The sequence below is a fragment of the Pseudonaja textilis genome, chromosome 10 (genome assembly GCF_049901715.1).
Source record: "Pseudonaja textilis isolate UNSWEBS1 chromosome 10, rPseTex1.2, whole genome shotgun sequence".
In the NCBI taxonomy this organism is placed as follows: domain Eukaryota; kingdom Metazoa; phylum Chordata; class Lepidosauria; order Squamata; family Elapidae; genus Pseudonaja; species Pseudonaja textilis.
Window position 1 is genome coordinate 1,553,053 of NC_141999.1, and position 14,578 is coordinate 1,567,630.

The window sequence follows — 14,578 nt, forward strand, 5'->3', positions numbered from 1 at the left end:
TCGCCCCGACGGTCTGCGGGCACCAACCGCCACGACGGCGATTGGCGGGGCCACTGAGGAAAGCTGCAGCCGCAAGGAGGGTTAGGGCAGCGCCCGCCCACCCCGCCTGGGCTCCCGGGGCTTCAGGCGTTGCCCAAACTTGCCGAGCTTTGCCACTCAAAAGCCCCGCGGGGAGCCCCGGCCCTCCAGCGGGAGGCAGAGAGCAGGCGCCGAGGGCAGCTCCGGCAGGGGAGCCCCGAAAGACTGAAGCCGCCCGCGGTCGACCTGTTCCCGGGCAGCCCCGGGCCCCGCAGCCGGAACCGCAATGCAGCCTCCGCGCGCCGCCTCCCGCCTCGCCAGAGGACCTCTGAGCGCGTGCCGAGCGCCAGCCCGCCCGGCCTCTGCGCTTCCCAGGAGGCGCATCAAGGTCACGCCGCTGCCGCGGGCGGACCGGCCGGGAGCTTCGGAGGCGAAGGGCTGCCACCGGGGGAAGGCGGAGGAGCCACCCCGAGTCCCCGGCGCCCTTCCGCGGGCTCTGCCGGGAAGCTTCCGTCCTGGCGCCCGGCGAGCACCTGCCCCGCCTGCAACCGCCGCCCCACCTGTCCGGCCCTACCTGTCCTGGCCCGGTGGGCGCGGGCGAAGCTCCAGAAGGCCCAGGGCCGGGCGCCGGGAGCGCTGCGCTTGCGGGACGCGTTGCCCATGGCCACCTAAGCCGCCCCCCGCCCCGCGCCCCCGGCCCCACCCCGCCCCACCCCAGCAGGAAGGGGAGGAGGAGGAGGAGGCGGGGGCGCTACACGAAGGCTCGGGAACCCCCAGCGCCTCCCCGCCCCAGCGGAGCCTCGGCGCCCGCTCAGCCCGGCCCCCGACGCTGCCTCGCCGCCGGGACTACCGCGGAACCAATGAAGGCACCGGGGAGGAGCCCGGAGCGTCCCCGCCGCCCTGCTCCGTTGTCAGGTGGCCGCTGGGGGGGGGGGCGCCCTGGTTCGGCCCCCCGGGACTGAGCCCTCCGGTCACCTGGCTTCTGGGAGGGGAATCAAGAGGCGGTTTATGGCAGCCGCCCCGCCCCCGCCCCCCCCGTTTTGCCAGGTTATCCTTCCTGGAATCCCTGGCCATTGGCCAAGCGGGCTGAGCCTCATGGAACTTAGAGTCCAACTCCACATGGACTAGGTTTGTATTCGGGTGGGCTTCGTGGTCACAATTATTGGGGCTGATTTCTTTAGACACACGCAGTGCGTCACCTGAACACAGGAAGGCAGCAACAGAGCTAGAGATGTTCGTGGCCACCATGGCAAACAGCAATGTGGTTTCCTTCACCTGGGTTTAGAAACTGGCACGTTATGTGAGCCGAGAGATGAAACATCCTGTTTTCCCCACCCATAGTTCACATTCAGAAATTAAATCATACTTGTGCAATCAAATCGTGTACATTGTTATTATTACATCCAGGCACTCTATAGAGTTATGATGTGTATGGGATCCAAGTGCCGGGCATCCTCCTAAGGAGCCTTCAACATCATCACACAGGAAGCACATTCAGGCCCATCATTTTGGCCTCCTGAAGAGTCTCGCCTGTTTTCTATGAATGCCACCATTGCATAAACTTGAATCGGTTCCAGAAATCCTGACATAGTCCATGACTTACAACCTTTCATTTAGTGACTGTCCAAAGTTACAATGGCCCTGTGAAGAGACTTATGACCATTTTTCACCCTTAAGACCAGAGGCCCCCAAACTTGGCAATTTTAAGACTTGTGGACTTCAACTCCCAGAATTCTCCAGCCAGCTCTGCTTAAAGTTTGGGGACCCCTGCTTAAGACTGGTACATGATCAAAATTGAGATGTGTGGCAGCTGGCTTGCACTTCTGATGGTTGCACAGTCCTGGGGTCATGTGGTCACCTTTTGTGACCTGACAAAGTCAATGGGGAAGCCAAAAATTATTTAACAACCGTGTTACTAACTTCACAGCTGCAATGATTCATTTAACAACTGTGGCAAGAAAGTAAAATGGCGCAAAATAAACTTAACAACTATCTTGCTCAGCAATGGAAATTTGGAGCTCAGTTGTGCTCATAAGTCAAGCGCTACCCGTCCAAACATTCAAAAAACTCACTCCATCATAACCTTGGCCGTTTTTCTCTGTCGGTACTCCAGCCTCTCCTAACTCCTGGCTTACAAACAGGAGCAGTGCACATCAAGCAAGGGGCAGGGGGATATGGTCACGCAGGGGCCGTCTTGAAGTCTTTGATACACGTGGATCCCACCTTGCTTCCAAGTGCCAACACAATTTGGAAGTGAGTGACGGTGTTCCTGGAAGGGAGTGAATGGCTCTGGGGACAGGGTGATATTTTTTTTTTATTTTTTAAAGGAAAATGGTGCATTAGGCTCAGAAGAGACTTATTTGCTTCTCATTTTGGCTTTTTCAAAAACTCAAAAACCACACAACCTATATTGTCCATGTCATCCAGAGCAGGGGTCTCCAACCTTGGCCACTTTAAGACTTGTGGACTTCAACTCCCAGAGTTCCTCAGCCAGTTTTGCTGGGAGTTAAAGTCCACAAGTCTTAAAGTGGCCAAGGTTGGAGACCCCTGATCCAGAGGCCCCCAAAGACCTGACCAGAGACCAGCTGGGCTGGCTGCTGGTCAGGAAAGCTGCCTGCCCCTCTACTAAGAATGGGAGAAAGAGAGAGATTCATTTTGGTAGCCCTTCCCTTTTTAGAAAAGTTGCACGGATTCCCATTCACTTAAGGTGCAGCCAAGGAAACGGTGGTTTACCAGCCAGCATTGACCTCTGTGGAGATTTAACCGAGCAAAGCGAAACTCTGATTCCTTGGCTGACCTTCTGCAAAGCTTTCTCCTTGAAGTTACTCTGCTGTACAGGAAGTCCTTGAGTTACAACCATTGGAAGATAACAACAGCACTGAAAAAAGGGGCTTGCAACCAGTCCTTACACTTACAATGTTGCAGCGTACCCACATGGTCAAAATTGGTATGGTTGCCGTGTGTTTATGGTCACTGCAGTGTCCTAGGGCCATGACACCCACCTGCAAACTTCCCAGAGGGCTTTTAACAAGTAAAATCAGTGGAAGCTAAGGACTCCCTGGTTCTCTTAACAACTGCAGCAATTTGCTACACAATCATGGCAAAAGTCATAAAATCAGGCATGACTCACTGTTAACAATTGCTTTGCTCCGCCATGGAAGCTCCTCACCCCCCTTGTGGTCCTTGGTCAAAGACCACCCGTACTGTACGGCAAGGAGATTGTCCATCGCAGCCACAAGGGCCATGCCATCTCCTCACCCTCGTGGCCTGCAAGCACCCCCCCCCTTTTGCCTCCCAGTGGGGTTCACACCAGCACCCCCTCAAATACTTAACAACATACCTGCGATGAAAGCAGCACATTTTCAAATATTTTTATTTGCAAGTCAACATGAAGCGCAGGGGGCAAATTCTCCCAAGGATTTTTAGTCTACAATGCCTTGCTGGAAGCCTCACTGGGTGCCAGGCTTTCATTGCTGAACTATAGTGACCCACGGGTGTATTTCCCAGGAAACCTACCAAGCCCCTAGTTAATTTGGGCCAATCCTGTTGGATCCCAGCATCCTTCTAGGGGGTTGAGAAGAACAAAGTCTCCCACCGAGATTCACTTTTGGCTCTGCCCAGCATTTTGGAACGGAAGGAAAATATGGAAAGCCTCGAGTTGCCACAAAGGTGAGTCCAGACTCAGAAAGCTGCCCGAAGCCGCTCCTGCTCTGAGAGGCCTTAAGCTCCCACCCCAGCTGAGAACTGGAAAGGGAAAGGAAGGGAAGCTGATTAAGTGAAAGTCTTGGGTCAAGTTATGGGTCATTGCAAGGTTGCCGGCGAAGGTGCTTTCAGGAGCAGCCGCATCGGTTTACAAAGGAGCATTCCAGCCTCTGGAAGCAAAGCCTTCCCTCGGAAGGAACAAAGGCCTACCTGCTTCTAAAACAAAACCAGGAGGTTAAGATCTGAAATCATTAACAGAAATGAGCCAGGAGGCTCCCAGCTCTTTCCTGCTGAAACCTGATTTTGCCCCCGCCCCCCGTCCCCCAGGGCACCTGCCTCCTCCTCCTCCCTCCCCTTGCAAGCCAGAGTGATGGCAAAAGAGAGCCGTGTGCGTCCTGTGTCCCTTCCGTGGGATTTGCCCTGGGGTGAGGTTGCCTAAGATGACACTCTCGCCAATGGCCCCTGGATTCCTCACGTGCAAAAGCAGCCTACAGAAACTCCAGCACCGGTTGGACGAGTCCCGTCTGCTGCTGCCCTGGGTGTTTGCTCAGCTCTCCCGTCTTCCTGCCTTTCAAAGACAGACTGTCTTCAGGAGGAAGCCTCCTTTTGCCCAGAAACTTGGCTCCAAAGCCTTCCTGGGCTCTAAAAAGGGATCAGGTGTTGCTGTTGCACAAGGACCTCCTCGCCCATCTTCGGGTGGAAAAGACACACACATCTCTTTGTTAGCCAAGCGACTCTCTGCCTTTTCCAGCACACACCGGGTGCAAAGTTCTCCATCTCAGAAATGCCATTCTCAGCCCTCATAATCCTGCAAACTAACCACAATATTTCCCAACGACGAGTCCCTGGAAACCAGTTTTGCAATCCAGCTCAGGGTGCAGTTAATGAGCCAATACACACAAACACACACACAAACACACACACAGAGAGAGTGGCTTTAGATTTTTTTTCCTTCTAGGGATGTAGCAGCCTTCTCCAACCTGTCCCCTCAGGACGTGCTGAACTACAAACCCATGATTCTCAGCCAGGTATTACCATCAGTCGTAAACCTATGAGGACTGTCCATGAGGACAGATACATTTTCCCTTGCAGAACCAGACAGGACCAGGCCAGGGGCTTTCCTTAGCCAAGCCGGACCACCTCCCTGCTTACGCAGAGCCGCCTCTGCCCTCCTATCTGCTGTGGGGCAAAGCCAGAGGCCCTCCCTCTGGGGAAGACTTTTAAAGCTGGCAGCACGGATGGGGTGCGGGGGGTGGGATTGGCTGCTTTAGGCAAACACGTAACATCAGGAGGCTTGGCTTTTACAAGCCAGGATGCATTACGTCTCAGCATGTCTCTGAAGTCAAAAGGCAGCTTGTTTATTTTGAGTACCGGCAGATTGAGGACGATGGTTTAAAAAGAGGGACAAATGTTTGGAGGAAGAGAGGTCTGTTGTCTCGTCCTTGTTTTGAACAATGACTATGATCTGCTAAGCCCCCAAAGGCCCCCCAGAAACATCAGCTGCCTCCTTGCCCCCACCCCCCCACCCCCGAATGTCCGCAGGAAAGACAACAATGAGGGGGAGGGGCGGGGGGGGAGAATAGCATCAGCATACAAAGGATGTGACTGGTTTAGTTGCAACCTGATATCATGAGCTAAAGAGGCAAAGTGCCTCGTTTCCATCACGGCATAACACCGCCCCTATAACGGAGGATATCATAAAGCAGCAATATCACCAAAGCATTCAAGGGTTGAAGCATTGGGGTGTGCGACGTGGTGATGAGGCAAGTTTGGGGGCACAGCATTTCCGGCTTCAGGCCTCCACGTCCCTGAAGGCCAGAGCCGGCCTCCCCTCCAAAGAACCTGCGGCATCGCGGCCGTCGCCATTGGTAACCTTCCCAGCCGACTTCAGACAACAGGGGAAGCCAGAGTTGTTTAATGATCACAGGATTCACTTAATGACTGCAGTTAGTCATCTAAAACTCCCAGCAAAAATGTCAAATTGGGCATAACTCAGTCTCCTTGCTTAGCATTGGAAATTCTGATACCAGCCGTGGTCCTAAGATGAGCAGAACCTGTGCTCCGTTTTCTCCTCTGAAGAAGGAACCTTCTTTCAATGTTGCAGCCACTGAAACCCCGCAGACTAATAGCCACACAAGCAATGACCAAACTCTTAAATAAACCCCATCTTTAGAATTAGCCCCTTGGCTTGTCCCACAAGCCTAAGCAGGCCAGCCCTTGTATGTGGAGACCCGAGAAAGCTGTGGGACCGAGGGCTAGACCGGAAGTTGGAAATAAAAAGGGACCAGGTCCTTCCCTCCACTCCGAATAATCGACTGAGATGGCAAGGGTGGAAATACTCGAGGCAGGGACAGCGCCAGGGGGAAACATATTCACGATGTCGTTGTGGTGGTGCAAATGATACAAATTATATAACTTGTATTGGTCATGTTAGGCTTCCCTGCCAATCACCGGCGTCTTTTACAAGCCACAGAGATGTAAAAAAAATGCCACATGACTGACACAAACCATGTAATTTGTACCATTTGTGCAATAACTTCGTGTCGTCATTGCAGTTTCTACCAAAGGCAGGGATGTCGGTCTTACCTGGCAAAAGGTTCCAGGTAAGTCCCCATTTTCTTCTGGGAAGATAAATTAAGATTGGACAATGAAATATCTTTTCTTCCTGCAGTACAAAACAGGCTACTAATTTTTTCCTTTCCTGAAACTCTCGGAGCCCCTCCCTGTCTATACAAAGGTTGATCCCAACATTTCAACCATTCAGTCAACAGCTACCTGGCTGAGTTCCTCTCCTCTGTTTATGAGACTACATAAATTATGCCATTGCAGTCTCTTCCTTCTCAAGCAAGCCGGTCCAGTTAACCCTTTAAAACTAGGCAGAATTGGCACTTTGGATCTTTTACTGAAAAAAAAATAACTGGATTTTTCAGATGGTGGTAAGTCTCAACTGCATAGTCTCCAGATCTGGGGGACTAGAGAGTGGCATCTGTGTACAATTGATAAATCCAAAAGCAATGTACGAAAGATGCCCCCCCATGTCTCTGCTCAATTGGGAGACCCACAACTATCTAAGCCCCCCTCTCCCAGTCTGTGCCACCCTGTAGGGCAGGAAGGAAGAAGTGGTATGCTATACATCTAGAGGCACCATGGGGAGAGAGGGTCAGAAAAGCCAGAAAGCAGCAGGCCCCCTCCCTGCTGCACACAGGTGCTTACAGAGCACAATACAAAGTCACAATGGTGTGAGCGAAGTGTGGCCCGTTTCATCTGCTCCTGACGGTCTTGACTTCTCCCTACAGATGCTCCTGGAGGCAGAGAAGAGGAATGTCCTGCTCATCTCAAGACTCCTTGGGTGACGCCCCAGCCATGTGTGGCTTTCCAGAGTGGATGGTCTTAGGTACCAGCATGGCATGTTTGGTGTGTGAATGGATGGAGGAGCCCCTGGACGACCTCAGGGACCCCCATTCTCAGCCGCCCAGTGGGACAATTCGACCAGTGCCATTGAAAGCTGTCCAAAGGAGTAAACAGGCCCTTCTGATTCCCAACACTGGTCCCGGGAGAACTAATGTGCACTCCATCCCCTCCTATACGGGGAAAAGTTCCAGATAATCTGTTTCCTGGCATCTTCTGCACCTGAATCCTCCGCTCCCTCTGGATGATCTGCCCCATCACTGGGGACCCAACTCGCAGTCCAGCTCTGCTGGATTCAGGCAGGCACCAGGGCCTCCTCTTCCTCCTCCTCCTCCTCCCCCCACCCCCCCTTACCAGAGAGTAGCCGGCTACCCTTTAAAATTGAAATGTCAGAGATTTAATTGAGCTACTTCATGAAATTACAAGTTGACTTGAAGGAAGCTGAGAATTTCATGAAAACAGGAAAAGGCATTAGAAGAAAACAGGAGTTCGAATATTATTGATGGGCTGTAAGGATGAGTGGGAGAAAGAAAAAATATAAAATGGACTTGATTATAGTTAAATCATGAGTTTTGTTTCTGGTGATCTTGTCATATTTTTCCTTTTGGAAATGTCTAACGGTGTAATGTAATGGTGTAACCCTTTGGTTAAGATCAAATGGCAAAAGAATCCAAGAGACGTCTAGGATCTCTTGCAAAGTTGCAGAGTGGAGGGAACCGGAAGGCCAAAGTGCAAACCTCCCCAAATCCTGTTGGCTTAAGACTTGGGAGGCTGGTTCAGGTCTAACTCCAGCCAGGAAAAGGGCTCTCCGGCCTCCTCTGCTCAGCTTCAGCCACCTCAGAAGGCTGCTGGGAAGACAAAGCAAAGGCAGATTCCCACTAAACCCCCTTCGGGTCCAGCAGAAAGGCTGAACAGAACAGCAGCACACAGAACTCCTAGAGGGTTTGGTTTCGTTGATGGCCCCCTCCCCGTCCCTTGCAGTGGAATCCCCTTTGCCCCCACCCGCTACTTGCCACCCTCGCAGGGGCACCATTCCCCACTGGCAGTGCCTGTGTGGCAGGATCCTTGGTTGTCCCCAAACAAGCCACTCTCTGTGCCCAGAGGGCAGAATCACCGACAACCACTTTCCCTTTCTATAGCGCTTTCTCTCCATTGTCAGCAATGCTGTAAAGCAATTCCAGAGGTCGGTCCCTGGCCCTCAGAAAAAACCCCTCCCTCTCCCCTTCCCTCTCCCTCTCAAACACACACACACACACACACACACTCCAGTGAAGGCAAACCCTCCCGTCCAGGTCCCACTGGGACCCGCAAGGCTGCTGCAGCTGTTGAACTATATAGGAGCCCCGGAGCTGAAAGAGTTGAACAGGGTGCGGCCCGTCTGCACTCGGCATTTTGGAAGCCTTGAATAAGACGTGCTGGGAGACGGGTGGTGATTTCATCCAGCCTGTTGGAGTCATAATGATCTGGCAAGCGAAGAACTTCGTGTCTCCTTGGTAATCCGCAGAGAAACTCACATGTGCGGCTCCTTGCCCTCACGTGCTTCAAGGGGACTCGGCCGTCAAGGGTGCCTCCAAAGGGAAGGGATCTGGGTTGTCAAAATCTACCCCTCTGCCTCTTCCTCCACGATGCCCAGATTCTCCCGGTTAAAATGCTGTTCTCTGCACTCCTTTCCCACCAGGCTCAACCGTTGCTGAAGATACTTTCCAACAGCCCTGGCTCTTCTTTCCCTTCAAAGTAAAAAGCCCCTTAAAGCAGGTGTCTCCAACGTTGGCCTGGAGGACTTCAACTCCCAGAATTCCCCAGCCAGTAAACATTGGAGACACCTGCCTTACAGGTCTTCTTGCTGCGACCAGAGCTGGGGGAAGGTTCCACGGGGGAGAAGCATCTGTGCTGGGAAGCAGCCCCTCGCTTTCTCCCACTGCCCAACCTACCCACAGGGCGGTGGGTGTGGGGAAAACGGGAGGAAGAGGGAGAGCGGGTTATGTTTGCCACCTTGAGTTAACAAAAGGACAGAATAAATAAATAAAATGAATGTGATTTGTACATCACACTTCCTTCCAAAATGAGGCCAAAGTAAATACGTTTTGAAAAACAGTCCAGCCGGCAGATTAACCAGCTTTCAGGAGCTTCTGCAGGAGGATATCCATAGAAAGGAGGCAGGGCTCTGATTACAAGGTCACGTCCACCATTTTGACTTTTTTGACACACTCGCGCACCCCATGGACACGCTAAACCTAGCACCCTGTTGGTTTAACTTGATCTCGCCTGTTTTGCCCCAACACCAATGGGCTCCCCCCCCCCGCCCCAGCAGCCTCCTGGGATTACTTTGCGGGAGAGAGGGGTCCAGAGAGAGAGAGAGAGAAAAAGCCTTCGGGGAGTCCAGCCCAGCGCATCCACACCACCGCCAACTCCCCTCTGTGCTGGTGTCTAACGGAAGAGACTGGGAGCCAAGAGGCTCAGGGCTACCAACGGAGGCCCCCTTCCCTCTCGTAAGTGGCAGCTCCCTCTCTTTATCCGGTCCTCTTCTGACGAACAAGTGGGGCGTCAAAAACCCAAAGTAGCAATACAGGAAGTCTTCAACTTACAATAGTTCACTTAGTGACCGTTCAAAGTTACAACAGCACTGAAAAAAGTGACTGTTTTTCACACTTACAACCGTTGTTGACATCCCTGTACTCAGGTGATCCAAACTGGCAACTGCCTCCTATTTTGACGGTTGATCCTTTTGCAACCTCCTGACAAGCCAAGAGAGAACAGGGAAGCCACATTCACTTAATCGCCGGGTTATGAACCTAACAAATGCAATGATTCACTTAACAACCGGCAACACTCAGTTAACCAATCCCAAAGGTGCTTTTTTTGAAGAGGCCGCTGGACTTTCTGGTTTTTCTTTGAAGACGTTTCACTTCTCATCCAAGAAGCTTCTTCAACTCTCAGAGCACCTTTGGGGACCACCATGACCTGGATGACTGAGAATCTCTGTAGTCACAACAGCAAATGGCTGGGGTCCCTAAAAAGATGGGAATAGACTTTCTTCTCCCTTCAGCTGTGGAGAAAGGTACATTTTTCTATAGACTGCAAAAAGTTTGGCCCACAAGTGTTACCTCACAGCATGGCTTTTCCTTCCAAGATACATAAAGTTTCCAAAACAGATGTGCAACTCCTGCAAATATAATTCCAGGCTTGAGCTGAAACGCACAACTTTCTAGGAAATTGCATTATGGTAAATCAGGCTCATCCGTACAAGGAAAATAGCACTGGATCCGGTTCCAAAGTTGTGGAAGGGTGTGTGAATATTTCCAGATTGGAAAACCACTCACCAGGGGCTGATGGCTTTTGAAAAAGGGCACTGCCCTGTACCTGAAATTAAAAGATGCCATCAGCCTTTGCCATTGTCTCCCAGGGAATCTCCCAAACGTCCTTCTCTCGGCTCTTTCATAGGGGCAGAGCTCCGTTCCAGAACCTGCCACTTCCCATGCAGTCGGGGGTGGGACGGGGTGGCATCCTTTGCTGTCTTGCCAGCAAGAGACAAAGGAGTTTGAAAGCCCTACAGGGAGACCTCGACTTACAAACACCCATTTAGCGATTGTTCAAGGTGACAATGGCACTGGACCTAAACCCAGGGGTGGGATCTGACCGGGGTAAATTCCGGCTCGTGATTTTACGTTTTGCGCCCACGTGTACATCATCGTCTCCTATTTTGGGTGGTCCTTGGATTCCTCACCTGAGTTCCCTGCAATCGGGCAGCCAGGCTGAGGTCCATCATGAGAGCTGCACTCAATCCCCCCCCACCCCATGACTCATCTGATGCCCAGGGGAGGGGAAATGCCTCCCATGGGCCTCACTTGCCTATCCCAGGCGCTGCCTGGCAGATTCTGCTTTCACTGATCCGCCATTGTTGCTTGGACCTCTGGTGGCCCCTGACTTTCTTGGTGGGGGGAGGGATCAAGCATGGTACAATTTACAGCAAGGGTCTTCAAACTTGGCAAGTTTAAGACTTGTGGACTTCAACTCCCAGAATTCATGAGCTAACATAACTGGAGGAGGAATTCTGGGAGTAGAAGTCCACAAGTCTTAAAGCTGCCAAGTTTGAAGACCCCTGACTTAAAGCAAGGCAAATCTGCATGTTGCCCGGATGATGAAAAGTGGGGGAGAAAAGAGCCGCTGGCTTTCTAGGTGGGCTCAGATTTTCCAAGCACTGTAGGGCCAAAGTGCCAGGATGCTTTTCACCCGGACATCAACACCCTCCTGTTAATTCAATTGGAAAGAACACAGACCACAAGAATCCTGGGAGGGAACTCAGGGGTCTTCTAGTCTGACCCCTTGCTCGAGGCCGAAGACCTTACACCTTTCTGAGTAAGTTATGGATTTTTAAAAGACAGTATCCATATTAGATTATTTTATCTCTGCACAAGTATAAAAAGCCTCATGACAACGTAAACATTAAGCAACTATATTTGGCATCTGGTTGCAGGGATGACAATATGCTTTGTTAGTTCACAAAATATATGCCAAAACAAATGGGTTGCAGTTTTGTTGCTTATTTCCCTGGTGTATCTAGCGAACACATTAAAAAATGACATTATTCTCATATCATCACTTGCTTCCTGTCCTCCTCCGAGGATCTGCAGGCCAAGGAAATGTTTTGGCCAGTTCCAGAGTCGGATCCACAAGGTCCAGCTGCCTGGCTGGCATGTTGCCCCCAGTCTAACGCTCCATTCCATCTGTGTGACACACACCACACACACACCCCTTTGGCGTGACTCGGCCTTGAACCGAGTGAACCAGGCAGCAGGAAGTGGGTAAACTCTCCCAAGACGGCGGCTTCAGCTCAACCTCGCCCAAAGGCTTCCCAGGTGGGCTACAGTTTGGCTCATCCAGGCCTTTCTCAACTCTGCTCAGGCCTGACTGCACCAACAGAGCCGCCCGCACCTCCTTCCCTACCCCTCCATCCAAAGTCCTAAGGGAGAGCAGCAACCTTTGCCGTTGTGCTTTCCAGCAAGATGACCGGGTCAGGGTGGGGCCCGGTTGCACCACATCTTGCAAAGCTCCCTCCCTCATTTGGGGGACATCTGGAGCTGCTGCACCAGGGTCCTCCCAGGATCCCTGACCTGAGGACTCTGAGGGAGCAGCCTGTGGACCGGCCTTGGCAGGAAACAAGGGGACCCACATCTGGCCCAGCCGGCAGGAACCGCCTGGCTGCAGCCCAACTGCGGAGCAAGGCCGCCTATCCAGACTCTGTGCCTAACCAGGGTTGCCGCTGGGTAGTTTAGTACAGGGCTCTCTAACCGTGGCAACTTTAAGCCTGGAGGACTTCAACTCCCAGAATTCCCCAGCTAGCAAAAAGTGCAGGGCTCTCCAACCTTGGCAACTTTAAGCCTGGAGGACTTCAACTCCCAGAATTCCCCAGCCAGCAAGCTGGCTGGGAATTCTGGGAGTTGAAGTCCTCCAGGCTTAAAGTTGCCAAGGTTGGAGAGCCCTGGTTTAGTGCCAGCCGGAGCCCTTTTCCCACCTGGGCAAGCTGCCCCGGGCATTTCCCGATGCTCCAAGACCCCAAAGGCTGCTCTGCGCCGCCGAGAGAAGCCAGCCGGACGGGCAGGTGGCGTCAAGGCTGAAGCGGCTTCTGCTCGGGGAGGGGCGAGGACGGAGCAACAGGCTCGCGCTGCAACTTCGGGCGCCGAGCTCGCTCGGCGCGCGGCTTCGGCTCCTCCGCTCCTGCGGGCGGGGAGAGTCCGTCGGGACCCCGAAAGAGACCCCCCCCCCCCGCCCCCGGCGTCGACCCGGCCTCCCCCGCCCGCCCGCCCGCCTCGGAGCCCGGCCTCACCTTTGCCCTGGCGCCGCTCCTCTCGCTCCTTGCCCTCCGCAGGGGGCGCTCCGGGCTGGCCGCCCGCCGCTTTCTTCCGCCGGCCCCGCAGCCAGCTGAAGGCCCGGCGCAGGCTGGACGAGCCGGACTTGGGCTTCTTCTTCTTGGGCGGCGAGGCGGCGGGGCAGCCCGGGCCCTTCTCCGCGGGGGCCGCCGCAGGTGCGCTCTTGGCCGACATCGCGGGGCGGCGGCGGGGTGGGCTGGGGGGCGAGCCGGGGGGAAGTTTTGCGCGGCCCCGCCTCTCCCTCAGCCGGGCTCAGTGGCCGCGGGCAGCCGGCGCCGGGACCCCCATCGGAAGCCCCGCCCGCTTGGGCGCCTTGCCTGCGCCGCGATGCCCCCGCCGCCCGCCCAAGTTGCCCCGAGCGGAGCGAGCGCCTTTCGGTCGGGCCGCCCGCGAGTCCCCCTCCCGCGGTGGGTGGCCTATGCCGGATCCGCGAGGCGCGAAGAAGGAGAGGCGCTGCAACCGCCGCCGCCGCCGGGTAAAGTTTCGGCCGGACCGGAGGGCGTGTGGGGAGGCCGGGCGGGGCCTGCGGAGCGCGGCGGGGTGTGGAAAGCTCCCCCTCCGACACTCCTCCTCCGCCGCGCTTCGCTCCGAAGATCCCCCCGCCGCCGCCGCCGCTCCAGCCTCGCGATCCGCAGCCCGCCTCTTCGGCTCGCGAGGGGCTCCCCCTGCCGAGGTGAGAGAGCCGCGCGGTGGGGCCGGGCCGGCTCGGGGGGGTTGTGGCCAGGCCGGCCCGGTTCCTGCCGGCGGGGGGAGAGAGCCCGGGGCCGGCTTCGGCGGGGCGTCTCTCCTTGGTCGGCCGGCGCTGCGGGGTCTGCGGACCGAGCGGGGCAACTTCCCCCCTCCCGTGCTTTCCTTCCGCCGGAGCCTCAGGAGGGGGACCCGCGCGGCGGCTTCTTCCGTGGGCCCTTCTTCCCGAAGGGGGCTGGTCCCGAAGGGCCGGAGTCCGATCCGACGGCCGCCAAAGTGCCACTTGCTGCAGGCGCCTGAGGCGCAGTCTGGCCCATGGGGGCGGGGGGGGGCAAGGGTCTGACAGCGCCCGGACCGAACGCCTCAGCCCGGTGCCCTTCGGACGGGTCCTCGGACCTCTCCGCCCCCCCAGCCCCGCCATTCCTTCCTTCTCCTCCCCCACAGCAGTTGCTTCCCTGATGGGGCCCGTTTGTGGTCCAGCGGGGCCACGGCCAGCCTTTCCCAGCCCCCCCCCCAGGCCGCGTCCAGCGCCCCTCAGTTCCCGCCTTTCTCCCCCACACCTCAGGCGAGAAGACCCTTCGCAAGTGAACGAGTGGGCGCGCGCGTGTGTGTGTGTGTGTATGTGTGAGAGAGAGAGAGATTTTCCTGGGCACATGCATAACTTCTCTCCGTTTCCCGAAGGTCCTGAGAGGAGAGGCCAGAGGGAGGCAGGAGGGCCGGGAGTCAAAGGAGCGGTGACTCAGCTTCTCTCACTGGAGAGCCTCGGCTGGGCTCCTCCTCCTCCTCCTCCTGCCTTGGAGCAGAATCCTGGAAGAGGCAGGCAAGGGCGGCCGGCTGCCCTGACCTCCCAGGAGGCTGCCTTCCCTGTGCTGGGCTTAAGCCTTGCCTGACCAAAC

At 55.2% G+C, this 14,578-nt stretch overlaps 1 protein-coding gene across 1 annotated transcript in view; it reads right to left on the reverse strand.

The window, feature by feature from the left end:
* NHSL3 (NHS like 3) overlaps window positions 1-13,467 on the reverse strand; it is a 59,003-nt gene extending 45,536 nt beyond the window's left edge. Inside the window, 1 exon segment of the mRNA XM_087939508.1 lies at window positions 12,953-13,467. Within this exon segment, the coding sequence (XP_087795634.1) occupies window positions 12,953-13,169 (217 nt within the window). The 5' untranslated portion in view covers window positions 13,170-13,467.
* Between the last annotated feature and the right edge of the window lie 1,111 nt (window positions 13,468-14,578).